The sequence below is a fragment of the Zonotrichia leucophrys genome, chromosome 13 (assembly GCF_028769735.1).
Source record: "Zonotrichia leucophrys gambelii isolate GWCS_2022_RI chromosome 13, RI_Zleu_2.0, whole genome shotgun sequence".
NCBI classification, from domain to species: domain Eukaryota; kingdom Metazoa; phylum Chordata; class Aves; order Passeriformes; family Passerellidae; genus Zonotrichia; species Zonotrichia leucophrys.
Window position 1 is genome coordinate 14,500,390 of NC_088183.1, and position 27,308 is coordinate 14,527,697.

General features: G+C 41.1%; 1 protein-coding gene across 6 annotated transcripts; it reads left to right on the plus strand.

The window, feature by feature from the left end:
* Nucleotides 1-2,197: 2,197 nt before the first annotated feature.
* On the plus strand, nt 2,198-25,224 carry SPDL1 (spindle apparatus coiled-coil protein 1). Of its 6 annotated transcripts, XM_064725024.1 has the most exons (14): nt 3,858-3,933; nt 4,219-4,302; nt 5,453-5,500; nt 7,196-7,374; nt 10,038-10,214; nt 10,520-10,714; nt 11,004-11,153; nt 11,779-11,877; nt 12,681-12,791; nt 15,586-15,726; nt 17,192-17,301; nt 17,873-18,060; nt 19,305-19,650; nt 24,412-25,224. In XM_064725024.1, exons 4-14 carry the CDS (start codon nt 7,216-7,218, stop codon nt 24,557-24,559), a joined length of 1,824 nt encoding a protein of 607 aa, XP_064581094.1. In that variant the 5' UTR covers nt 3,858-3,933; nt 4,219-4,302; nt 5,453-5,500; nt 7,196-7,215; the 3' UTR covers nt 24,560-25,224. The 6 variants fall into 6 exon arrangements, with proteins under 6 accessions (XP_064581092.1, XP_064581091.1, XP_064581090.1 ...); XM_064725022.1 differs by lacking the exons at nt 3,858-3,933; nt 24,412-25,224 and adding an exon at nt 2,198-2,252 and having other exon boundaries at nt 19,305-19,957; XM_064725021.1 differs by lacking the exon at nt 24,412-25,224 and having other exon boundaries at nt 3,793-3,911; nt 19,305-19,957.
* The last annotated feature ends 2,084 nt before the right edge of the window (nt 25,225-27,308 follow it).

Genomic DNA, 27,308 nt, shown 5'->3' on the forward strand with positions numbered 1-27,308 from the left:
CAAATTGAATGTGAACTTGTGTCAAGGAAACTCAAAATATAAGGAAAAAAGGAGTGTGGGTTCTGATCCACCATTGTGGTAATATTGGATATCTGCATTTATGCTGGGTGTGAAGTTCAGGTGGCTGAGATACTGCTAAAAGAAAAGTTAAAATAACTTTGAGTCACCCTATGCTCTGGGTTCTATTGCATGTGGATCTGACAACCTTGTTCTGGGATTGACTGATCCCTTGAGTTACCAGACATGAAGCAACCAAAAATCAACTCCCTGAGGTTATCATAAAAGTTACATTGTTATTTTATTTTTAGCAACATCTTTCAATTGTGACTTCCACCCTGGGTATCTGGAAAATATTAAAGATGCATCAAATTTTACCCATTCTTGTAAGAATGTATTGCACACTGAAGAAAGTATATTTTCATAACTGAGTTCCTCGATTACACAAATCCAGGAAGCTCATTGTGAGGCTCCTGTCCCATTCAAACAAACAGTAAAAATGTGACCAATCTAAATAAAAGTAATGGAAAGGTTTCAGGAGGGAGTTACAAACCTGAGAGTTTGGTTTTGTAACTCTCACACTCACTTGATAGATTCTGCAGTGATCACACATGACCATGGAAGCTATTTAAGGTCAGACTGGTGAGAAAAATGCTAAGTAAAGACGTGTTTTGTTAAGACTGAAATAGTGAGATGGAGTGATCTGGATGAGGTCAGTGTCTAATAGTTTAGAGAGGATTAGAAACAGTCATTGGCCCTCAATCTGTTGCTGTAATTACTGAGCTACTCGAGTTCCTCACAGAAAACTCAGGTATTGGTATAACTGCTCTTGGTATTCATGGTAATTAATTAGAACATATTAATATTCTGGCTTCTGCTTAATGGAAGGTGAAAGTGTCTCATCTCAAAAAAAAAAAAAAAAATCCAGAACATTTTCATATTTACCTGCTGAAAAATATGGATAGAGTTGAACCTGGGTTTATAGCAAATAACATGGCATTAAGTTGTGCAGCTTTAAGTGCTATTAAATAACGAAGAGCAAGAATATGAAAAAACAAACAAACAAATAAACCACACTCTAATGCTCCAGTAAGTTTTTATTGTGGTGAAGCCGGGGTCAAAGTGAGGGGCAGTAATCAGCATTTCTCAGCAGACTCCGAGGGGCATTTGGCATCTCAGGCACACTTGCTGAAACATTTGTCAGCTCATATGTTACCCTGAGCAATTAGCAGGAAAGACCAAGAGGGCTTTTTATGCTCATCGGTTTTATGCAGATAAAAGCAACAAGCCTCCTTCTCAGAGGAAAAAATAACCCACCAACACATTTATTTGCTGCAATTAATCCCTTACTTATGTGGAGTTCTTGCCTGCTGGTAGAGAAGACTCACAAACCATGGATTTCCATTTTGCAGCGGGTCAGCAGTGCACAGGTTTAATTAAGAGTGTTGATACAAAATGTCAATAAACAAAAGCATACAAACTCCACACTTAGGAAACATCCAAGCTTCAGCAGCTACTGGATTTGTAGAATCTCTAAAGGGCAGTGGTTGTTGTTGGGGTTGGAAGCAGGGGGAAAGTTCCTAACAGTAAATTTATGGTTACAGTAGCAATCTAGGGACTAAAATATAACCTACACTGAAAAGAAACATGAAAAGTGACAGTCCTGTCATGGATAAGTAGGACTAAAGTATTTGTTTCCATAAAGCCATATTTACCACAAGCACTGGACACCATGACCTTGTCATTCTATGTTCTTAAGTGAAGTCCAGCTTCAAAGCCAAGGAATGCTGGTGTACATCAGAATTAGAAATTGTAAGCCAGGGAAGGCTCCTGCAGCACTGTGGCAAGATGGTCACTCCACCTGACAGATTGCTAACAGCTTGTTAGCGACCCCTGCCTGTATGTTCTATTCACAAGTTGTAGATATGGTCTGTAAAATTGTCCTTGTGATTGCCATTTCAGCAAGGGGAAGAGAACAGCTCTGAAGAGAATGGATTATTTAAATAATGAATTAGTTACTTGTAGGGGGATAGAATACAAGAAAATAAAGATAGTGTAGAAAGCAATCTCACCCCTAAGGAGTTGCAGCTGGGTCAATTATCAAAGATTAGGAACAGGCCTGAGTTTAACAGGCCACAGCTGTAAGCAATGACAAGAAGATGCTATAAAAGAGTGGGGAACGGGCATCAGTTGGTTATTTAGTAAAGAAGAAAGTCTGTGCTCTGAGGAGTTATCTCCAAGAAACCACCAAGAAGGTATGAGGCTTTTGTGATACAGAGACACTAGTCTGGAGCCCCTGTAATAAGATGACAACAGTTATTTTGCATCTAAGCTCCTAATTCTGCTTTGAAGCATAAATGTAAAGTCTAAACTGAGGAAAATATTATGAGATTTGCTAAAATACTCCATGTATTAAATGTCAGCTATTATAGATGGCTGTGGAACCAAAGATTGGGAAGCAGCAGTTATTTTAACTCTTGGAATTTAGCAGGCTACGAGAGTGGAGTATTATGCTAATAGTCAGAATTTACAACTTTAGTTTTTTTCCTGAGATGTACTCACTCCCTGTCAGTGGAGTTACATGGAGTTCTTAATTAAGTCACTCTTATCCTCATTTTAAAACAAGGAGGTTTAGCTGTGGGTATTTGGAGTGGTTAATCACAGTGAACACAGCAGAATCAGGATTAGAACAGGATTGTCTCATTTCCTGTCCCTGTTTTAATCAACTTGGTATTCTTGCCTGTCTAGACTGTTCTGTATTTAATTTTTAATCCCATTTCTTCTGACAAAAGCTAGGCTCCTATTTTAATGAAAAGGAAAGTAGAAGTAGCATAATTTTGATAGTAAGAGTGTTTTATTTACTCCCTCTGTCAATTTCCCTGTGAACTCTGCTTATTTTCCAAGCCCCTTTTTTCTTAGGACATCTATTTCTGTTCAGTTGCTCCAAATAGGATTATTATCCTTGTACCTACTTACAGCCTGTTGCTTGAATTTAACCTTTTAATCATTTACCATTTAACCATTACCTGATGTTTCACTAAAGGCAGAATTTGCTATCACATGTTTATGTGCAGTGGCTTTGGTTAGAGATGTCGCATCTAGTAGAATAATAAGTACAAAAATATATTAATTTTGCAAAACAGATCAAAAATTTAATCACTGCTTAAAAGATAAAAACTAGTAAGGTTTTCTTTTGGGGTAAAAAAAAAAAAACAACAAACAAAAAAAACTTGTGCTTGGATTTCTAAACAGCCATGGTGAAACACTCCTGCTGATGGTTTTTGGTCTTTGTGGATGTCATTCAGGTCTTCACTGCTTTGGAAATCTGTGAATAGCGGACACTTTAGCCCTATAAAATCCCTCCCTGGTACAGAAGTGAGGATGAGGAGACACTAAAGCAAGCTAGAGAGAAAATCAGGTTATTGACGGCTGTGCTAGAAGTGCTTCACCTGCCGTGCAGCTTGGGCGGTGAAGCCGCACAGGAATGAGGGAAGGCTCGGCTGAGCAGGCAGGAGGCGCCGTCCGTCCCCTCAGGAATGGGCAGCTGAGGATCGCCATGAGGAACCAGAAGTGTGACAGCAAATAGCGGTTAAAGAACGCAATAATAGAAAAGTTACGGAATTCGTAACCACTGAGTGCTGATGCCTTTGCTGAAATGTATAAATAGCGTATAAAGTTCTGCTGGTTTGAATTGGCGAATTGGCTCCCGCGGTCGGGACAATGTTGTATTTAACACTAATAGGCGGGGCGGCCACGACCCTGCGGCAATGAAGAGACAGAATCGCCGTGGGCGCTGCGGGAGCCGCGAGCACGACCCGCCCTCACGGGACCCCTCAGGGCCGCCCTGCGCGGGAGGCGGGGCCGGAGCGGGCTCGGGAGGATCTCGCGAGACTTGGGCGGCGCCGCGGAGCCCGGTTTGAACGGCAGTAACGGCGGGTGCGGGGAGCGGGCAGTGAAGGGGAGCGGGGATTGCTCTCTGTGGGGCCGCTGTAGTGCCGGCTGCCGGTTCCTGCAGCGGGTGGGGCCGTTGGCTGCCCCACGGCCCGCGGAGGAGCGAGGCGAGCCCGTTCGGGCCGTGCCGGGTGTGGGGGTCAGTCCCGGTCTTGCCCCGGCAGGAGGGGACAGCGGGGACATGGCGCTGGTGACACACAGCGCTGCCAGAGCCGGCTCTGTGCTGGCCCAACCATGAGGCTGTAGTGTGATATTTGTTGTTCTCTGTAGTACCGACCCTCCCAAGAGCCTGTTTGTGGAAGGTGATCGGCTCCGGAGAGCTTTCAGCCTGAGTGTGCAGCGTGGGAGGTGCAGGTACGGGCTTGTGGAAGTAACTGGGTGGAGGGGTCGTGGGAATGCCTGGGCTAAGGGAGCAAAACCACCCTGGAGATGGTGCTCCTGATCACACAATGCACGGGGTGCTCCTGATCACCAAATGCACTGGGTGCTCCTGATAGGATCAGAGCTCCGGCAGCTCTTACAGGATCAGAGGACAGCCAGTTGTTAACGTGTGGCCCTGGGGAATAGGACTTTAACAGAGAACTGTGCTAGAGTGGGAGAAGAAAGCTGGCCTGGCAACAGACTGCCTTTTATCTCCCACCCTGTTACTTTTATTAAGGAGACTTTGAATAGTTGAATAATCGAGGTGCATAGACTCTCTCATTAAATGTTTGAAGATATTTAGCTAAAAGTGAGTGACTCTTGTAACCCAGTAGAATAAATGACGACTGATGGCTGTTATTTCCTCCCTCCTGCCTACTCACCTTGCTCCCCATTCAATTGATCTTAAAACGTTGTTTTCAGAATAATTTATTTAGCCTCATGTATAATGTTAAATTGCTGGCAATTAGTTCAGTGTACAGCTTCTTGAACAAAACTACCCGAACTTGTTTGATTCATCCAGAATTGACGAGGAGAAATTGAGGTTGGCTGTGCTCCAAAAGGCATACTTGTTATTTTCCCTAAATAGTCAGCAGGAATGTGTGAATAAGAAAGCTATTTCTCTTTTCCTCCCTACTTCAACTGTAAAGTTAAGAAAAAAACCCATACCTTTTCTATTTTCTGTTGTCTAGTAAATAATTTATTAGGAGCTTAAGGTTCTTGTATGTGAAACTGGAAGAGAAATACAAAAGAGATTGAAGAACTAGGAGAGAGTGGGACAAAAATCCCCCAAAAAACCCGTTAAAAATTACAAGTGTACCAGAAGAAAATGACCCTGGCCAAATTGCAGAGCATCCATCGTTTGACAGCATTCCCTGATCTGGCTGTTCCTAAACTGTCTGACAGCTGCCTGACTGAGATTTGAATAAGATTTGCATTTATGTGGGGGCTTAGCCTGTGATCTGCATGTTCATGAGGCAGCCAGCAGGGTTAAGCCTGTTCTGAAAAGGGACAGCTCTGAAGGGCTGTGCTGGCAGCTCAGACTCATCCACACTAGACAACTGCTGCTCTTTTTCCTTTAAAGGTGGAGTGGAAGAATAAGATCAGGAGATACTTCAATGGGCTTCTGGAGGTAAGTTAAATGTGTTATTCATTTAAGTTAGTAAACTAGGAGCTGCCAAATAGCTGTGTTGCCTCTATCCTATTGTCTAATCAGAAAATAAAGCATTTTTCAAGTTCTGTTTATGTAAGTGAACAATGATTCATTTATTCTCTTTACCAGTGGAAATAGATGCCAGAAGTTGTTGCCTATGTTCTTGTATTGCTACATCTTGCCTCAAACAATTAATTACCAATTTCTGTGTGGTGTCCCTGTATTAATATAATACTGATGAGTCTCAGGATGCAAAATTCCTGTGTTTCCCTGGCTTATTTTAGTATAAATGTAAAACTAGAATTTAAAGCTTAGAGGTGAAAACTGAGGTTTCAAAGCCTGGCTGGAAAAAGTCTCTTTATATATGTTAAACCTGGGTGGCAACAAGTGAGGAGAAAATGCAAAAATCAGAATGTGATTGTTTCTGTCTTGTGCCTTGGAAAGGAATTGGCACAGTATGGGCACAATTACTTCTGCATGTTAATTCAATTCTTTTCTAGTAGGAGAAGCTGGGTAACTCCACTGGGAGTTATTTATGTTGAATAGAAGTTAGCAAAAAAAAGAAGTGAAGGATGGATATTACAACATTCATGAGAATGATGTTTGTGCCAGTAAGAAATGGCAACAAATAAATTGCTTCTGTGAGAACAAAAATTGAGAGTCAGAGGTCTTCACTACAGAAGTACTTTAATTCTGAAATTTCTATAAAAGTTGTGGGTCCTGGCTTTGAAAAATCAACTGCAAGATTTTTTTTCTCCCTCTGTTATTTCCTCCTCTTGGCATATGTTGTTCAGAAGCCCAAGTTACTTAGCATTTTCTGTCTTAATAGGATCTTTTTGCAGCAGGCTGATTTAGCAGATTTTGGAGCAAGCAGTCATACGAGCTTATGGTGTTAATTTGACTTGATTTTTATTTTTTTTAAATATTTGGCTTGTTGGATTTACTTTGACTAACTTTTTTCCGAAATTCACTTTGTCTTTCTTATACTCTACAGTTAGAAAAGGCTGAATTTTCTGAAATGTGACAAAGGGATTGTTATTTACCAACAAGTAAACTAAATTTTGAAACACCTCATTAAGCACTTAAATAAATGCAAAGCCCTGTGTTAAACTCCATATATTTTAACAGGGCTTCTATTTTTGACTCTTGCCTTGCTTACCTTTTATCTGTGTCTCTATCCCACATAATGTTATTAGGAGTGCCCTGTCCTGCTAAGGCAGCTGCCTACGCCAATCTAGAGTGTTATTTGTGTGCACAAGAAATGCTGGGCTTAGTGGGGCTGGGTTTGTAATACAGAGAAAATAGTGGCAGCCAAGTGCATACAAGTGTTTTTCTCAATTTATTTAATTGTCTTGTACTTGGCAAGAGGGCTCTATCCTAAATTAACTCTGGTTGTGCTGTACAAAGAAAGGCTGGGTGCACAGGAGTGCTCTTGTTGCATGTTAGATAAAATCAAAAATAAGGCAGTAACCAAGTTTATGAAGAAATAACTATTTCAGTTATTTTACTGTTCATGGGTATGTTTGTGAGCTTTTTTTTTTGTGTCTTGTATTGCAAAAATATATGGTTCTGTCCTGGTTAGAAAGGAAATCCAATAACTTACAGATAACTACTCTTATCTGTAAAATGAATTTACTGCAATACATTCTTAAGTAATATTTTTTTTCTTTGCAGTGTTGAATAAAAAAAGAAAAATGGAGGCAGAGACCATTTTAAGTCTTAAACAGCAACTCAAGGAAGCAGAGAACGAGCGAAGAAAGGCAGCACAGTATGGTTTGCATTTACTGGAGTCCCAGAGTGAGATTCAGAATAAGCTGGATCAAGCACGCTCTGAATTGACTGAGAAAACTGAGGTGATGCCTGTGTTTTCTTCTCCAAGTTCAAAATCAGAGCTTTGTTTTATTTTAACTGTTTTCTGAAAGGCACAGGTGTTTTACATGCCTTCTAGCATCTAGATTAATTTTAATAAACCTCTAAGTAGTTGTAGAGAGGACTTTTTCCTCAGCTGTAAGACATTGAGCATAATTGTATCTAACTAGGAGAGGGTTTCATAGCTAATTATGCACCAAGTGTTCAGTATCATGTAGGACTAATTGCCTTTAATGTAAAATGAGTGCTAAATGTTAAAGTAAATTTGCTTCAGAGCATGTTTTTCCTCTGTTTAGCAATCCATTTATGTATGCTTTCCCAGTCAACTTTATATCACTTAAAAGCTGTGCAAAGGATGCTAGCAGCAAGACTGTAAAATTGATTTCTTCTCTAGTAAAGGTTTCAAATTTTCCAAATACCCAGAGGTTCTGAACTTTTTAGCACATTTCTTTGCAGCTCAGAAAAAGGAGTAGTGTAGTGCTAAGCTATAGAGGTATTATTTAGTTTTCTTTTTAGTAATTGTTTAAAAAAATTTCAGTTGGGAAAATCTCTTCCACTTTTCATAAAGGCTTCAGTAGTCATCTTTGTGTTCAGCCAGCTTGTGTTTCAGATAAATTATTTATCTTCAGTTAGTCTCCTTCTGGTTGTGCATCATCCCTTCTCCTGGGATAGAGCTGAAAGGTTTGTTTTGTAGCAGCTGGAGGGTTGCAGCACCCTGCTGTTCTGAATGGACAGAGTTTTATTCTGGTCAGTTCACCATTAGTAAGTTTGGTGTGAGAGGCAGCTGAAGGCACAGGTTCCAGGGAAAGCAGGGCAGGATGATCCTGTCCTGCTGACCAGCACAGAGGGCAGCTACTGAGCTGTCAAGCTGCTCCCAGGGGTTGTGATCCTGTGTGGGAGGCTGCAGGCACCCTCTGAGCCTGGCTGGTAACTCAGATTCCAGCAGTGGAGGGTAGGGATTGTGAGCCTTCCTACAGTAGGATAACATTTTGTGTGGGGGCTGTGCTTACCCAAGAGGTTTTTCAGAGCTTCTGAATCTCTCTGGCTCTGCTCTGTGCGCTCTGAGTCCAGTAATTCAAGGCAGTTCCTGTGAACGAGTGTGGGTTCTGCTGTCCGGTTATCTCGGCTGTTTGAGGGGCCTGGAAAGGCCCGAGGTGGCCTTGGGGCAGCCCGCGTATCGAAGGACGAGAAGAGGCTTCAGTTCTTCTTTCGGTTTTTATGTTTATTAATTGTTTATCTAAAAGATGTTCTTTCAGCCGAACAGAGATCTGCTCAGCAGTCAGCCATGAGCACACTGTCTGCCCTCCCGGGCAGCCACGTATCTTTATACCCATTGTTACGTGTACAATATTTATCATTTTTCCCCAATACCATCTATTCTTATAACTCGGTGCACTCTCAGTAATAACCAATCCAAAGGTGCCACCGTGGCCAAAGAAGATGGAGGAGAAGAGGAAGAAGAAGGAGGACAGGACACACCCCAATTCCTCCATCTTACTCCTCCAAACCCCCCTGTACATAAATCCTAAACCCTGTGTCTCACCCTCTAATTAGCTAATCCCTTCACCATTCATCCCGGTGAAGCCCTCATCCTTGTCGTCTCCTGTGTAGGACCAAAGTCCAGCCACCAGACACTTCTGGCAACATTCCAGGACTCCCGAGCCCCCCAAGGTGGTCTCGGTGGCTCAGCATCTCAGGACTGAGATCTTGAGATCCGACATTCTGCCAGCAGGCACAGAAGCCTCTCAGCAGCTCTGGGTGCTGTTCTGCAGCAGTGTGCAGGCAGGTTCTTGCTGGGCTTTTGTTGTTCTTGGCTCTGGCCAAGCAGTGCACTCCCAAACCTGTCCTGTGGCCAGTCTTTATCTTTGTGTTAAAGCTCCTGCCCTTGTGTTTGAGAGCTGAGCCTGTCCTTGATAAGCTGTGTCTAGGCCACAGAGGTCACTTTGATACCTGACAGCTTTCAGTTTTTTATTTATTTCTGTTTTGTGTCTCAAGAGTTAGGTTATTTTGAAAAGGGAAAAAAAATCTGCATGTTTAGATTAATTTGGCTTCCTTCTTACCTTTTTTCCTTTCAAGATTCTCTTTTTCTTCTCCTTAATTGCTGCCTGAATGGAACAGTAAAGTGAAGCTGCCCTTCATAATTAACAAACATGCAATCAAGCGTAGAGAGAAGCTGTTTAAAAAATTATTCTTCAGTCTGGAAGAGTTGATGGGATTTATTATGAAACAGACAATTTAGCTGTCTTAAAAAAACTATTGAACTCAGCTGTTCTGCTTGATGGACTGTAGTAATTTTTAACATAATTGGGTTCTGTAGTGGTAGAAGGGGCATATAAACTATGGCTAAATTTATGACACTTGCAGAAAAGGTACCCACACCTTTCATGTTGGGTGCAAAGAAAGAGAGTTTCCATGAAGAAGAGAATATTTCACAATCAAATTATAAACACAACATTTACAAGTCATAACCTTTTAGAGCAGTTATCTTAATTTTTTTATAACATGGATATTACAACTCTAATTGGCACTCCCAACAAAAGACTAAATGAGCTACAAGCATCTTGGTTCTGAGCCTGTGCTTTTTCACAAATGCTTAGGGAACAGTGTGCAATTACATCTAGATTTATTAGTGTGTCATTTCTTTCAGAAATTTGAACAAGAGAAGTACACACTCCAGAGAGAAATTGAACTCAAGAATCGAATGTTGGAAAGTTTGAATTTTGAGTGTGAGTCCCTTAAGCAACAGCAAAATGTGCAACTGGATAAGCAGAAAGAGCAGCTTGACAGAGCCTATGGACAAGAAATCAGTGGCCTTAAAAACAAGGTTTGGTAACTAATATATAGCTGCAAAGTCTTAATACTATTTTAGATACTGTTTGCTTAACTTATAATTGCACTCTTACCTACCAAAAGAAATAATAAATAATTACAGTGTATAGTAGCTTGTTTGGTTGGTTTTTAAAAAATTTCTGTGTAGTCACTTATGAATTACACTGAATTCCAGTGTTTATTTTTAAAAGCTACTCATGTGTTTCCAAGACATTTTCTGTAATTGGAGCAGTCAGAAATACTGTGCTTTTCAAGAATTTACCATGAAATGATATTATGTAGTTATCAACTGTTTTTTAGTTGGAGAACCTGAAGGCAGAACTGGATGAAACCCGACTCTCAGAGAAACAACTGAGACAAAAAGTGGAGCATCAGAAGGAAATCATTGCTGCCAAATCAGAAGAGCTGCACATGATGTCTGAGCGTGTCCATGAGACCATGTCCTCAGAAATGCTCAGCCTGCAGATAGAGCTCACTGAGCTCCAGAGTCAGAAGGTGTGTGAGTAGCTCTGCATTTGCACTGTAGCCTGGTTGAAGATGAAATTCTGCTTTTTTGCTCATTTCATTTTTAGGTGTGCTGTCTATAGTACCGTGTTAGGGTTGACTTTTATTCAGACAATGTGCACAGCAAAAAATGACAGCCTTAACTAGGCTTTAATACCTTATCTTCAAGATAATATTTTGTATTAAAACTAATTACTACTAACAAATGGCTTTGGTTTACTTAGGCCTGTCTTTCAGTTGTTTTAAAAATTTTTCATTTCATGCTTTTTTGTTTGTTTAGGCCAGTGATGAAGAGAAGCTGAATGAGCTGCAGTGCAGCAAGGAGCAGTTGGAGCTCATGAACAGCAACCTACGGAACCAGCTGGAGCGGCTGCAGGGGGAGAAAGAGGAGAGGGAAAAAGAAGTTGTCTCTTACTGCAATGCATTAGAGGTAGTCTGTTTATTTTTATTCACAGTGGTAGATAAGCCCAAATTGCACAAGCTGTGTTTTGGTGTTTGGTGAAGGAGGAGATGTGAGAGAGGGAGGGATAATGGTTGATCACATCTGGTGCTGCCTGGTGGTAAAAGCTCTCTGTTGGCCTTGTTTTGTGGCAGCTATGAAAGGAGATGGTGCTGTTTGTGCATGGTGCTGTTCTGCCTCTTGGGGACCTTCTCACAGGTCACTGGCAGAATTCTTCTTTTTATTTCATGTTCCTGCTGAATGCCTTGGGCAGTCTTGTACTAGGAAGTAGAGCTTTTGTCACTGATGAACACAGCTGAGAGAGTGGTCTGAATATCATGAATCCAGTTCACAAACATCCAAGTTTACCCTTAAAGGCTTTTAGTTGTGCTCTTTTCCTGAAGAACAAGTGGAATATGAAGTGTTCTAGTGACATGAAATGAATTTGTCTCTTAGTTACTAGAACTAAGAACTGTATGTACAGTTAAGGACTTCAGTACAATAGAATCTCTGCTCAAGTATAGGAAATCAAAAAGAGTTAAAGCTATCAGATTAAATTTGTGTATGCAGTACATCGGATGCTTAAATGACTAATATCCTCTTTGCTTTAATCTAGAAAGCTCATGAGGCTAATCAGGAGCTTCAGGTTCAGCTGGATCATGCAGTGCAGCAATCTTTGGATCCTACAAGTAAAGGCAATTCTCTCTTTGCTGAGGTACAACTATGCAACAGATGCCTGAGAAGTATTTTCAGTTTTCTTTCTTATATTGCATTGAAAATATGGGAGTATCTGCACCTGATCTGGCCATCTCTGTTCCTCAAATATGACTTCAGTGTTGATCTGACACATGGAAAACCATTTGATGCTCTTTCTGTAGATGAGGAATTAGTAAATTTAATGGAATCACTTCAAGTTATCTGACTATCAAATCAAAAGTTGTTACTGAGGACTTGTGATGGTTGTCTGCAGCTCTTGATTTTAAGTTTTGTTCAGCTGATAAATCCATCTTTAATGGCAGCATGAGAAATATGAAGAGTTGCTGTTAAAAGCTGCTTTGCACACTTCTTGGAAATGTCTGGATGTTTGGGCTTTTTGGGAGGGTTTTGGAATTAGCTTTTGAGTAAGAGCTAAATGTATGGGGAGCATTGTATTTCATGGCAACATCCAGGGGATGGGTGAACTTGGGAAACACTTCAGGTTATTTTAAACTGTTTGTTCTGTTTCTAGTAGACAAAACTATTCTACAGCAACACTGAAATATGTGCAATGTTACTTTGATAGCAAAAGAACAAAAGAAAACTCGGCTGCATTTCACTGATTGGGTTTCAGTGGCACTGTCTACTCACTTCTATCACAGGGCTAAGACAGTAGCCTGTATTTTCAAGTACTGTTGCTGGAAAAGCAGTGTTTGTAGACTAAACAGCAATTCCTAGGCAGCATGTCCTTATCAAACTGATCATCCAAGTGACAGCAAGTGTTGTGATTTCCCAGTAATAATTGTTCCCAATGTTCTGTAGGTGGAGGACCGTAGGGCAGAAATGGAACGGCAGCTGATCAGTGTGAAAGTAAAATATCAGTCCCTACAAAAACAGCATGCATTCAGTAGAGAACAATTGCAAAGAATGAAGGTAGGATGATTCCTGTAATACTCCAGGGTGTCCTTGGGTCTGATAAGGGACGGCTTTAATGCACAGGCCAGGGGATTTGTTGTCTTTAAAATACGGTGCAGTAGTCTGGGGGGAGGGAAATGGGAGAAAAAACAAGTGAGATGATGTTGTGCTGTTTGACTCCTATGAACCAGCAGCATCCACCTTACAGTGAAGGCACCATGTTTGCCCACTTTGGCAGTAGTTGTTTAATGGATAAAAGTAAAACACAACTCCTGTCAGTCAAACTAGCATTCAGTTTGTCTTGGTATTTGTTTTTTCTTGTCTTGTCCAATCCTTATACTGCACAAATCAAGTATTTGTACATTAAATGTGGTTGTTAGGAATGAGAGTAAAGAAGACAGACAGGCTTTTACCACCATCACACTGTAGGGGTTTGGGTTTTTCTGTCTCTGTGTTGCTTTCTTGTCTTTGTCCATGTTTTTTCTTCTTGCTTTTCTTTATTTTTGGTGTAAGAATAAATCATAACTTTCATAACTCTAAGTTAAATAGGATGAGAGCCTGTTGGTTAATATTGAGGACTAGTTAGCAGAAGCTGATTTACAAGATAATGTCAAGGGGATGCTGCAGAGCTGCCAACTCTTTTCATGTTGGTCTCAAGATTTTTCCAATGCTAAAGTGGATCCTTTCATTTTGATCAACTGCTTGGTCTTGCAGTTTGAGGAGAGTGCTTAAACATCAAGGGTGATGATGAGTTGCACTGAAGGTTTATATTAGCTAGATTTTGTGGAGTAGGTTGAAAATAGTTTAAACAATGGTCTTAAAGCAGAAGAAGAACCCTACTGATACAATGATTTGAATGAGGACAGTCTGGGTAGGATCAGTTGCTTTGGAAATCTTCTTTGTGATATGGGGTGAGTCAGTCATACTGATTGAATGGTGTGAGAAACACATCTAATACTAAAAGTACTAAAAATGGAGGCAAACTGGTATCCCTGTACTTCATGTTTTTATTTGGAATTTTCTAATTTTTTTTCTGATAGTACAGGAGATGAGTGGTTTGTTAGGACAGCTGTTTTGCTTAAGCTGCTGCCTTAAATCCCTGTTAGCCTCCTCTGTGTTGTGCTGCACTGAGATGCTGCCAGTTCAAGCTCAATCTGAGTTGAGCTGATCTCTCCACTCAAAGCTGCTTACCCCACGGGAGAGGTAACTGCTGTTGCATCTTTAGTTGAAGAATCTCACTTTGTGGTAATTACTGGTAAATCCTGAGGATCTGACTCCTGAACAGAATGTACACAGCACTCCTGGGAAAGCTTTCCCACCTCTAGTGTATTTTTCCTAGTCCAGAGCATCCTTTGCAGGTTCTTAAGTTCCTTGTTATGTAGATCAGCTGCAATTTGCATTTCTGACAGTTAGCAGGAGGGCTTTTAAGAGAAAAGGGAAAAAGGTTGGGTGTCTGTGCCTGGGAGCTGTGAGGATAGTTTTAGTCAGCCAGTGAGGTGGAGTTTACAGTTTTACTCCCTTACATCCTGTGGAAGCTCTGAGGAGATGATTGAATCTTTCATTAGCTCTCCTTTGTGCACAGAATCATCATAAGAGATTCTATAGGGTAAATGCTCTCTCTGTAATCCCATTTTTTCACTTGATCCTTTCCCTGTGATTTCTCCCAGTGTTACCTTATCCATACTTACTGAAGTTGGAGGGAGACGACCCACCTTGCGTTGGTCAGCATCGACTCCACTGTATTGATCAATCAGGCACTTTTTATAACAGTGTTAATTCACTTCATGCATATTGCAAAATCTGAGCTCACAATAGGCCAGAGATTACACACCAACTCCTCCTTATGTTTCCAATACCAAGATTTGGGTTCTCAAAATTATTCTTGCTTTCCCAAAACAGCCAAAGATAGAACATCCACTTGTTATGAGAAAGCTGCCTGAGAACTCTGATGTGCAAGGCTCTCAAGGCCTTCATGTTTGTCACCTTTACTTGTAATTAAAAATAACCTGAGAACCTCTGCTGTTTACAGAAGCAGGCTGTGAGAACCTGCTCCTCACAGCTGCCTTCTAGGCCATCCCTGAAAAAATCTCCAACACATACTGACTAGACTGATTAAAAAATGCTTCAGTTTTCATTAACACCTTGTGAAGTCTTTCATTTATTCTGTTTCTCGTTGAAGTGTCTGATGTATTAAATGTATTTAAGTGTTGAATGTATTAAGGCCCTTGTACTTCAGTTTTACTAACACCAACAGAAATATTGCTGTAAATGTAATATTTTTATAACTTCTCCTTTATAATGACAGAGGGTGTTCTTTTGCCTCAAAGGAGGTATTCCATTGGAGAAGCAGAAAAAGCTGAAATTCTTGGGTTAATATTGTGGAAGGCAAACATGGTGGTGTTATAACTGAAAAAAATGGAGAGTTAAGCTTGTGGGTTTTCCTGAGTGAGTTCTCAAGGTGCATTTCAGCTCTGACAAATCAGCCTGGACTGAGAGTGGCTTCTGGCTGGCTTGGTGCTGATGGTGAATGCTCTGTGTCCTTGGCAGTGTTTGTGTGCTCCTCAGCCAGCACAGAGGTGAGTGGGACACCCAGGGCTGCACTGCTCACCGAGATCTCAGCTCTCCTCTGCCTTGGGCTGTCCGTGCTGATAATGGCTGGGATTGTGTCATGGAGGCTGACTTCAAGCACCCAGTGCCCTTCTGTATTCAGGTTTAGAATTACAAGGCTAGAGTGACCAATTTTGTGTAAAAGACTGGGATTTTCAGTCACTAATCCCAGTACTTGTTGTAAATAGTTTTTCCTTTTTTCCAGCTGCAGATGGCTACACTGCTGCAGCTGAAAGGCTCCCAGGCAGAATTTGATCAGCTGGAGCGTTTACAATCCATGGTAGAGCAAAAGAATGGTGAAATACAAGATCTTCTTATGAAAGTGAGGCAGCTAGAAAAATTTAAGGTATGTGGTTTTTAATTAAGTAGAAAATTGTAATTGGAAGCTAAAACATGAAAATAAGAATTATGAGAACTATCTGAAGTCCATGCTCAGGTTTAAAAAGGTATCCAAAAGCTGACTTGTATCTTTATTTGACCTGAATTGCATTTTACAGCTGGAGAATATTAGACTCCTCAAGTGCAGAGAAGCAGAAAATTATACCCCACTCAACACCTGGGTTGAAGAAACAATTTTTGTCCTGTGTGAAGCACCTTCAGATCGTTTATAGTTACTTGGTCAGGGCTCACTGAGCTGTGCCATCCAATTTTTCCCTGGGAAGGTGCACTCATTTGGCACTTGTACTGTGTGTGCTCAGGCTTCAGCCTTTAGTGCCTCAGCTCTCTTGAATTTCCTGATGTGTCTCAACTTTGCAGCTGAAGAATGCTCTTTTCTAGCAAAACTGAAGTGCTTAATTATCCCTGTAAAGCAGTTTTCAGTCCTCTTATGCAGCTTGAAAATATCTTGTCAGTATTTTGGAAAGTGAGAAACACACGAGGATTTCTATATACACCCGTGTAATGCTGCTGCTGTTTGTGTGTTTCCAGAGTGGAAAACTGCAGCCTTTCTGAATTCTGGCATGTTTCTGGACTTGTTTGGCCCTTCCTTTTCACAGCTTTGGAATGCAGCCTGAGATGTATTTGTTTGTGCAGTAGGACTGTGCTTTCCAGGGTAGCCTCCTGTATTCTGTATTTAACCCAATCACCTGGTGTGAAGGCAGGCTTAACCCATTTTAGCAATAACTGAGGAAGCCTGATTGTTTTACCAGTTTTGTCATGCTTAAGCTTGATCTGTGCCTATTTCTGTCTCTAGGCCATAAATAAGTAGAGTTGGGAATCGATTGATTGATTCCAATAACTACCAGAGGTATCTGTAGGCAGTGACTGACAGAGGCCTGGGAGGTCTCTGGACAGGATTAAATTTGAGTACTGCTTGTTCAGAAAAAAAATCACCAAACAAAAACCCCAATGTCACATGTTATAACACCTTCATTATGAACCAACTTCCTCATCTGAAATATGTGTTTGATTTTGAGATTTTGAGTGTTGATGAGCATGGCTGATATTCCTCTGGGGTCCAGCTGCTGAGCCTAGAACTAAATGCTGAGGAAAATTCCCTGTGGGTTAACTAAATACCCTGTATTTTCAAGTAAAAAAACAGCACAGCTTTCTTCTTGCAAACCTTCTGGAGTTGATAACTCACTTTTTTTCCCTTTTGTTCAGTGAATGAGAGAGAGCTGTCAGTTTTAGTGCTATTTGACATCTGTAACAAATGAGAGAGTACTCAGAGCAGCTGAGTTTTATCATCTGTGTTTAAATCCCTCTATGATGAGGCTTCACCATCAAAATGCATAGAAAATGTCTCCTAAGAACTAAGATAATGTGCTACTGAAAGGTCACTGCCTGACAAGCTGACACTTGTTCTTTATCAGAGCTTGTATGAGAATATGAAGGAGTCCAGACCTGCTAATGGAGCGAAAGAAAGCGACTCTGAGAATGGTTACTATGCAGATTTACTGCAAATTAAACTTGACAACTCAAAGTAAGTGATTCCAGCCTGGGGTTGTGGCAGGGTTATCTTCTAGGTACTTGTTTTTATCTTCCCTTTTTTGTTACTGTTGTGTTTTACTGCACAATGCTGGTGTATTTTACACCCATGTGCAAATGGGTTTTGTTCCTGTTGCGTTTTCTGATGCTGTGGAACCAACCTGACTTCATTATAGGACTGAGAGTTGTTCTTTTTGTAGTTTCATTTATGTTTTAAAAGATAACAGCAGAAATACTGTTTATGATTATTGCTTTCTTCCAGAAATGTCATTAATACTCCTAGATACAGGGCAGTTGAGACCTTGAATAAATTAAAAGTTAATCTCTAAGGGAGCTGTATGAAAAGCCTTAGTCTTTAGGCTGTGTATGTTTATTTCTCTTATAAAAAGTGAGATAATAACACTCAAAATGCTTCATAGGACAAAAGAAGCTTGATTTTTTTTTTTGTACTGATGTATAAATACCAATTTAAGGGAAGTTCAGTGCTTAGTTGTTGCTTTACTAAAAGAAAAAAACCCCAAACCAATCCAAGTGTGACTGATTTTAAAATTTTCCTCCCATCCCAGCAAGGAAACTGAAACATTGAAAGATGAGCTATCCCTGCAGAGAATGAAAGCTCTGTATGAGAGCCAAAGGGTCCTGGAATTGGAAAGGAAGCTCTTCACAAACGAGAGGCATTTGCAGGCTTGTCAGAGTGAGAATATGAACCTGAGGGTTATGCTGGATGAGCTGAAAATGAAGTATGAGCCTGAAGGTAAAAACTTCTTTTCTGTCAGGGAAAATATAAATTTCTGATTTTTCTAAGCCTTTAGAAATGGAATGACATTAAACAGGAAGACATTGTTTTAGTTCCAGAGTTTAATGCTTAAATAGTTGCTGACTTTCTGAAATAACCTGATCCAAAATCTGCTGAGCTGAAGTAGAAAAGCCCTGCCTTGCTCAAGACCTCACTTGAATATGTGACCACTGACTGGAGGAGACCAAAGAATGCAGTTTTACTGTGAAAAATGGCAGTTCAGGGGCTTTGTAGAGCACAGGTAGATAACCAGACTCAAGTGGGTGGGATCAAATCTCAGGTGTTCCCATAACAGCAGTGTCTCTGTGGTGATGAGAATCCACAGCTCTCTGGGTGCAGGCAGCTGATGGGAGCTTTGGAATAAGGTGCAAAGCATTTACAGGGAAACAGTTGAGCAGCTAATATGGATTAAATTTTGGCTGGAGAGACCCACCTGACAACCAGCTGATAGCTGAGTATGGGCAAAGCAAGGGAGCTGTGGAGGAAGAGGATTCTATTTAAATTGAGAGCAAATTTAGGTGAGATATTAGGAAGAAACTTCATTGTGAGGATGGTGAGGTCCTCACAGGGTGCCCAGGGATGCTGGGGCTGCCCCTGGATCGCTGGCAGTGCCCAGGCCAGGCTGGATGGGGCTGGGAGCAGCCTGGGATGGTGAAGGTGTCCCAGCCATGGGGGTGGGACTGAGATGGGCTTTGAGATCCTTCCAACTTAAACCATTCTGGGATTCCATGAATGGGGAACCAGATGGGAAAGTTGTGTTTGTCCACACCCAAAGGATTTACCTTTAAAATGTTATTTGTGGAAGCTTACCTCAGCAACCTGCAGTTCAGAGCATTTAATTTAAAGCCTTGGTGAAAAGACAGAGTGGATGAGGAGAAAGATGTCTCTTTTTCAAGCTAACTTCTGCTGGGATGATCAGATTATATGAAGAACCATTCTTATAAGGGTATTAAAATTGTCTATTAAGTTATATATATTTATATATATAAAAAATATATATAACGAGAGATACGTATATATATAACAAGAGAGATATATATATAAAATGAGAGAGAGAGAGATACATGTATATTGTCTATTAAGAATTATTCCAAGCCCTGTAGTCATGTGAAATATTCTTACTTTTATTGTGAACCTGTTGGGGGACAAGTTATCTCCAGCTTCTTGTTTGTACAAAATTTATATTCCATTTTTTCCTTTAGAATTACTGAAAGGTTCTAAAATTAAAAAGAAGAGGGAGAGGATTCCAGTGAATGCAACTTGTGAATACTTTGACAGCCAAAATACTCCAGTGAAAGAAACTGCTCTCACTCAATTGTCAAGTAAGGAAGGGAAAAAGACAACTACCAAGACCCTGGAGCAAAGTGATGCTTCTCCAAAAAAACAGCCTGTCCAAGCATCCCCACTGCACACAGCTCTGCAGGCAATAAGAAACATTGTTGAACCTGAAAGAGAAAGAAAAAGAGTTAAAATTCAGGATGAGAATCACGTCACCTTTACTTCGAGTAGCAGAAGTGGAAACAATTCCTCAGCTCCAGCTGTCCCCAGGTCAGTGTCAGCTTCTGTCTCTGCTCCAGGCCCTCAGCAGAGAGCTGCATCTCTTTTCTTTGGCTGCATGAACTGTGCTCTGCACTGCTTGATCTATTTCCTCAGTGTTGCATGCAGTGTCATCCCTCAGCTCCGGCTGCCCACGCTCAGCCTCTCGCTCCCTTTTAGAAGGACTAAAGCACTGACTAATAGGAAAGACTCTTGAAACAGTCTCTGAAATAACTTTCCCATGGAAGATATTTAAGGTGTGCAGGTAGCATGGCAGCTCACTTGGTTTGCTCCAGCATCAGAAGCGTTGTGTTCTTGGTGCCCTCAGAACTGCCCCACAGCTGTGTTACAGCTCGAGGTAATAAAGGCAGCTGGAAGCATGCTCCATTTCATGCCTAATTTCAGCCCCCAGCAACTTCCAGATTTAGCTAAAAGCCTAAAAAATGTTTAAGTAATTCTTCACCTGAATTGTGTTAACTTTCATTGTACAAGATAATAGAGAATTAATGAGCTGTCTGTGTTGTCAGACAAATCAAATGCATGGTCTGGATGCACAATCGCTGGAAACACAGCTGCCAAATTCAGATGAGATTTTTCTCCTGAACTGAGAATTGAAGTTACTTTTTGCTAGATGTTAAAGTAACTGAGAACAGTCATTATCTCCAGCTTCTTTATTCTGGTGAAAACAATGCTGACTTTGATTTTCTACTTTTTCAACTAATGCCTTTTGTATTCTCTTCATACTCTTTGTAAACACATACTCGAGTGTTTGGGGGTAGAAAAAAGTCTAGGCTAGTCCAGAGGTTTTGGGCTTGCAACTTGCTAATATCTCCTGGAAGAAACAGCTAATGTTAATGGTGTTCAGGGTAATTGGATTGATGCTTTGGCTCTTAGGTTGCATGGATGTAATTAACAGTTTTAAAGTAGCCAAGCACTGCAGTCTTCTTAAACTGTCGGGAAAATATGGCAGAAACAGCAGTTTTAGCAGCTGTGTTAAAATGTGGGATTGTTAGTGAGGAGGGAAGATCAGGAAGGTCAGATGTGGATGAAAGTGGAGAGGAAAGATTGGGATAATTCAGTGATGGTGTTGGGGTTTGATAATGTCCTCTACACATAAAGGAACAGGCAGGATGTAACCTGATAGGAAAAGTTTAACTTCTTCATATTTATTGCTTTGGGAAAAGAAGATAAAATGGCTGCTTACAGGAAACTGTTGGAAATAGTTTATGGGAACTGAAGGGGGAACCTACTGGAGAGAGGGTGAGGAGTGGAAATTGTCTATGGAGTTGATGCTGGAAAGCAGAGAGAGTAGAAAAAGTGGAAGAGGAAGGTGAAACCATAATTCAGAGGGAGCTTTCTAATCTTGTACCCATGGCTGTTGGTTCAAATAAGGAACAAAAGATGGAAAATATTAGAAAAATAAAAACCACAAACACAACTAAGCTGCCACAAAACTTTGTATAAGCTGTTATGCTTTTTTTGGTGATAGTATGAGGCTGTAAAAGGCAAATCCAGGCAGAAAGTTCTGTTTGATTCTGATTATGTTCATGAACTACTCAAACCTCAGGTCATGATATTGAGCTAACATTAAGGATTTATTTACCTCTGATCTGCTATGATGTGCTATAAAATAGGGAGACATGTTGAAATCTGAGTATTTGAGGAGCTGGATTTCTAAACACTGAAAGAATCTCTGGACTGTTCTGTGATGGATGTGGCTGAACCTTGGGCACAGAAAATAGTGGCAAATTGATCAGGAGTGGGGACCTGAACAGGGAGAGTTTGTGGGAGGAAAATATAACAGTGGATAATTGTCAGTGTTTGACCTTGTGTCAACTAAAATGTGATGCTGCAGCTGAAAGGCTGTTGTGGTCTCTGGGGGTTGGTTTTGTGCCTGGAATAGTTTTTCTGCAGTAATTAGTGGAGCTCTGACATTGGCCCCTGAATTGTGAGAGAACAGAGCCACTTTAGCTGTGAAAGGGCTGCAAACTGAATTTCTAGAAAGTGGGGTTGAGTTTGTCACCTCAGCCCAGGAGGCAATGAGGAAGTGGTCAGAAGTGATCTGGGTGTGCTTGTGGAGGTGACAAACTCCCTTGTGTGAGGAGACTTCCTTGCTGAGGAGGTTCCAGCAGGTACAGCTGGACAATCTCAGCCAGCAGCTGTGTGTGCAGGGCACCTCTGCCCTTCCAGAGGGCTCCAGCCAGCTCTGGAGGGGCTCATTAGGGGGTGACACTGATCAGGTTATGATATGAGAGTGTTGAGACTACAGATTTAAATATTCAGGTGGTGATAATTAATTCTCAATGCATCCTGGAGTTCTGGCAATGCAAAGGTGATGTGCAGGGATGTCTTTTGTTTGGCCAAGTAACTGGTCAATAGAAAGATAGATTTCTCTATTGAAATGCTTTTCTTCCCTTCCTAAACTGAAATAGCAAACTCTAGCCCTTGCTGCACAGTTTATATTGCATTGAGATTGGAGGTTGTTTGCCTGAGTTTGATCTAAAGAAGAGCTTGGATGTCCAAGAGCTTATTTGCTCCCTTAAGTTTAGTTGGATTACATACACCAAATCTACTTCACTTGGGCTTTGTCCTATTGCCTGTACTGCTCAGCAGGAGATCTGGATACACTAATAATAGTCTCTGGGGTTTTAGGCACAGCCCTCAGCCTTGGGAAGTAAAGCCCCACCTGATGAAACAAGTTTATCTTCCTTAAGCTGGTAGGAGCCCCAGTTATATCTCAGTTTTGGAGTCTGTAGAGTCAAAGCTCGAATCATGTCATAATTTCACCAGCATTTGCTTGAAGTGTTTAACCACTGTCTGTTCTTTCTGATCCATTCCCTGTGCTGACACCAGATGAACCAGGACAGGGCTCTGAGGGCTGTGGGCTGAACCTCAGCTGCTCCTCCCTCTCTTCCATAGGACAAATGAGACCATTGGGTGGGTAAAGTTTGTGGGTGAAGATGGCAGAGGTCATGGGCAAACCAGGCCTGGGCAAGATGAACTCCCTGCCAGTTAAAGACAGTGGGGCAGTGAGAAAGAAAGAAGCCAGGACTGAGAGAGTGAAGCTGAGCCTGAGAAGGGTAGGGGCAGTTTTCTATCTCCTCCTCCCCAAGAGGCTCAGGGTCAATGTGGTTGCCAGAGTTGTTACATTACAGGCTAAGAGAATTATATAATGCCATAAAAGGGCAATACTGTGTCTAAATCCACTTGTGCTGCTTTGGGATGTAACTGAAGTGAATGTGGTTTTTATTTGTTCTTCTGGTTTGAGTCCCCTCTGCTTGTTTATAGGGACTCTATTGGCAATTTTGGCCACTAGAGTGGTGGTTTTGGTGGCCTTGACCAGGAGTTGTTTAAGGCAGAGGAGTGAGAGGGACTAATGAAGGGAATCTGTCATAGGAGCAGGTTCATGGACAGGAGCTCTCCCTGCCCACCTGCAGCTGCTGGAGGAGTGCAAACCACACGGTGGCTACTGGGAGCACATTTCTTTGTTCCCTGAATAATTCCTTGTAGCTGTAACCACATGAGGATTTGTGCAGCTCAGAGTGAAGGTGCTCAGCTCTCAGTGTTACAGATGTGGCCTTAAAGCACATGGTGGAGCAAACCCTGATCTGGAGGAGGTGCCCAGCAGAGCCTGGTGTTCTTCAGCCTGTTGAGACAGTGCTTATAGGGAATAACATGCACAAGACATGCAGTGCATCATGCTTTGACAGCAGTCTGAATCTGTACCTGAATTTCCCCAATTTTTTTTGTTACAGCTTCTTTCAGTCCTCATGTTCAGCTGCACCTTTCTGTATTGCAAATAAATCTCTAACAACTGAGTAGCAACTATTTATTTTGGGAAAAACATCACTGAAAGCAGCTGTCCATGCTCACTGAGGGCTCCTGAGACCACTAAAAACCCACAAGGTCACCAGAGAATTGCTTTAATGTATGTGCTGATAAACAAGTGTAGAGTTTGTGTTATTCTATAAAGTGATGTTTAATTTGGAACTTCATTTTCCATAATTTCTGTCTTTGTGAAAATAATCATGTGTAACAGTCAATGGGCTGTGGGTAATTTGGTTGGGTAAAATATCACCATTCATCAATTGTTCTAATGCAAGTTTGCATGTTCATTAAATTAAAACCAAGATTTAGGCATCTGAGCACAATCTGATGTTTTGATTTCAAAATTATCTTTTTAACAGCAGTGAGACAGTTTTATCTCCATTTACATTCATAGCAGAATTAAAACATGTCAGTAGAAAAATTATATCATTTAGAGCCTGAAAATAAATCTTCCCCCAACTGAAGATATTCAAGCACTGAGCTGAAGGCCACAGTAGTGTAGAATGAGGTTGAAAGGAGCATGTTATTTTAAGGGTAGGTTTTTGGTGGTGTAGAAGCAAGAAGCTTGATTTCATCCCATTTGTATGATGCTGCTCAGACTTTTCACCTGGAGTTGTGCTTTTGGGGACTGGATCTCCTTTCTGTGCAGGACTCAGTCACTGGTGTTTCTGAAGGCAGATCTCAGCCACTTCACCTTTTCAATAACCTTTCTTACCAAACATTTCAGCAGCTGAGATGTGGGGGGAAAGCTTTAAGTGATGAAATGTGATTAGGACTAATATAAAAATGGTTTGGTTTAGTCTCATTTTCTTCTTCAACTGTGCTTGCTCTGTCTCTGTATATGGATGATCTTGTTTGCCAGCTGGCTTGCTGATTTTGCCTAAAATTTTTTTTCCTGGTTTCTATTAACTAAATATGTATTTAGAATGGTTGCTTTGCCTATAGGTTAACAGCTGAATCCAGATTTGAAACTACAGAAGAAGATGAGAGAGAAACTAAAATCTCAACAGAGAAGAAAACCCAGAAGAAAAAATATTCCACATTGTATGTATCTTCTAAGGCAAGTTGTGAAACTCAGTGTGCTCAGCAGTGAGTGACTCCTCAGGGACCCTGGGCACTCTGGGGTCCTGCAGCAGCAGGAGCTGCTCTGGGAGCTCCCTCTCATCAGTGCCCAGGTTGTGAACTTGGACATTGATCTGCCTGCTGTGATTGCCTGGCAGAGCTGCACTTCTGGTGCCTTCCCTGAGGGCACCTCTGGTGTTGCCTTGGCCCAAAGCGTGGCCTGTCCCCCACTCCTGGCCGGCTCCAAACACATTCATTGCTGCCTTTGAAGCACAGGGCTGTTGTGGAGGACAAGGTCTGGCTAACAGAGCTTCTATTATATGGTAAGACAGAGTAGACAGGGTTGATGGAGAACTCAACTAAGTGATGTGCTCCTAAATTTTTTCCACTTTCCAGATTCAGATTTCTTAATATTTTTCCTCCTAAAGTATTACTTCTCCACTGTAAGGCTGACCTATTTACAAAAGTGCATGTGAATCACTCCATGTGTTTTGTTGGTCAGTGTTTGAAATTTTATTGATTCTTGTATTTGTACGATTAATTAAAATAAAGCTTTATTTCTTTCTTTATACAATGTAGCCTGTATTGTATTTGAGAAGAAACATGTATCCATTTTTTAAATGAAGGTGATGTCTTTTGTAGAACTTTTTGTTAAAAAAAAAAGTACCTCAATAAATGATAAGAATGTGTAATGCAGGTGCTGTGTGTCATGTTTTTAGGAGACAATTCTGTAATTTCCTGAAGTTCATCAAGAAAAATTCTGAGGAGACCTTTTAAGTTAGGTATTTGTATGGAAGCTGGATTACTCCATTTGGGTCATGGTACTATACTTTGAGCTCCATCTGGTGAATGGATTAGCCAGTCTCTAAGTAAAAGACTCAGTAATTAAGGTGGAAGTTCTTTAAGAATTTTTCTTTTTAATCCATCATGTAAAAAAAATACATTTGGGAGTAATCTTGCAATTCCTTGGTTTGTTTACAGTTCTGCCAGGTCTGAAGTGGTGCTGGGATTTTAACTGTGTTTGTGCATGTGGGTGGCTTTAGCTCATCAGTCACATCAGCAAAAACTGAATTCTGATCACAGCAGAAGTGACTAAAAAGTGACATTAATGACCCCATCTTCTCCCTTTCCAGGCAGCTCCATCTCATTATCCGAGCATTCTGCACAGTTCTGTTTAGGCACAGCCCAGTGGCTGCTGCCTCTGTTGAACAAAATAATCAGAAATCTGTCATGGAATCACATTGTGTCACTTCACTGATGTAAGAAAATTGCTATGTAGCTGAATGTTTCAGTCTGTTGTTAATGAAGCTACATAAACAGAATATCTTCTTGTTAACTTTTACTGAGGTATTACTGACAGCAAATGTGTAGCCATGAAATAGTTCTTGCTCTTCTTCACTTTGATATGTGAACTTAAATGATGTCATGTTGGAGAAATCCTGGCTTTTATGGTACAACATGTTAGAGAAATCCTTTTTTATGAAAATGATGAAAGCTGCATTTGTTTACTGTCACTAATAGCCTAAAACAACTGAGGTATGTGATTGGTCTACTTAGAGGAAAACCTATGGTAAGTTGACATTGGATAATGTGTTTAAATGGCAGTACTGAGCTGTAGATTGGCTACTAAGACAGTTAATTATGTTATGTTAATTGTGGGTTGATTTATGTTATAGTTAACTTTGTTGAGCTACTTGGCATGTGGCATTTCTAAAGCTTTTTCTAGGTTGAAATAACTAATTTCTGTGACAAACAAAACTGGAGTGTCATTTCAACAAACAAATGCAGCTGATTAGGATTATCTAATTACCCCCAGGGGCTGCTTTACAGTCTGTGCTGCTGGAGCCCACTGGGAGTGTGCAGCCTTTACCATCTTATGCAGTGGATTTGTGTTTGCACATCCTCCTGCAGGAGGGCAGGGGGGGATTTGTCTGGGGCCCAGGCTTTGGGTTTGCTGTGACACACCTGAGCTACCGTGCATGGGAGTTCTTGCTCTGTTTTCATATTTGGTTCTGGTTTGTCTCATCAGTTGCTTTCTGCAACTGTGCTCACAGATCCTGGCATAGAATAGAATTTAGAGGCAGTTAAATGCAGCTTCTGTGTTCTGCTCAAATTCTTTATAATGGAAATTAGCTTGGCTGAAAAATGGGTAGCTAGCTACTCATCATCTTACAAGGTCTTGTTTTCTGGAACTGATAGCAACATTGAAGGAAGCAAGCACTGTCTCTCTTCTGCTTGTCCCCCATCCCCAAAAAGTAAGGTAAGTTTTTATTGTGAGCTTCCTCAACAGAGTTTCAACTTTCAGGGAGGAAACAAGGAATTTTCTATTTTCCTTAGAAAACTTTCTGTCCTGAAAAAGACTTAAGGAAGAATTGGTGAGGTATGTGAGGGTGATGACTCTGCCCACTGTTTTGTGTGGAAGTAACTGCACAAATAAACCAACTTGAAATAAAAACCTCCACGGATGAAGGATGTAACTATTGCACACCTTAATTCCTTAGACCAGTGCTGGGGTTTGTTCTCTGCTGTAAGAACAGGATTTTGGGGTTGCTGTGTACTTGGCTCTGATGCCCTTTCCTCCTGCAGCTAAGGAAGGATTTGGCTCCCCAATCCATTCATTAGGAGTTAGAGGCAGGAATTTTTCAGACAAGGTGGGAGCTGAGTGAGATGAAGTGGCAGTGGGTTCCACGGGCTGCAGAAGCATCATCATGGGAGTCTGTCCAGAGGAAGCTCCAGCAGCTGTGCAGTGCTGAGAGCTGGGTGGGGAAGGGGATGGCAGT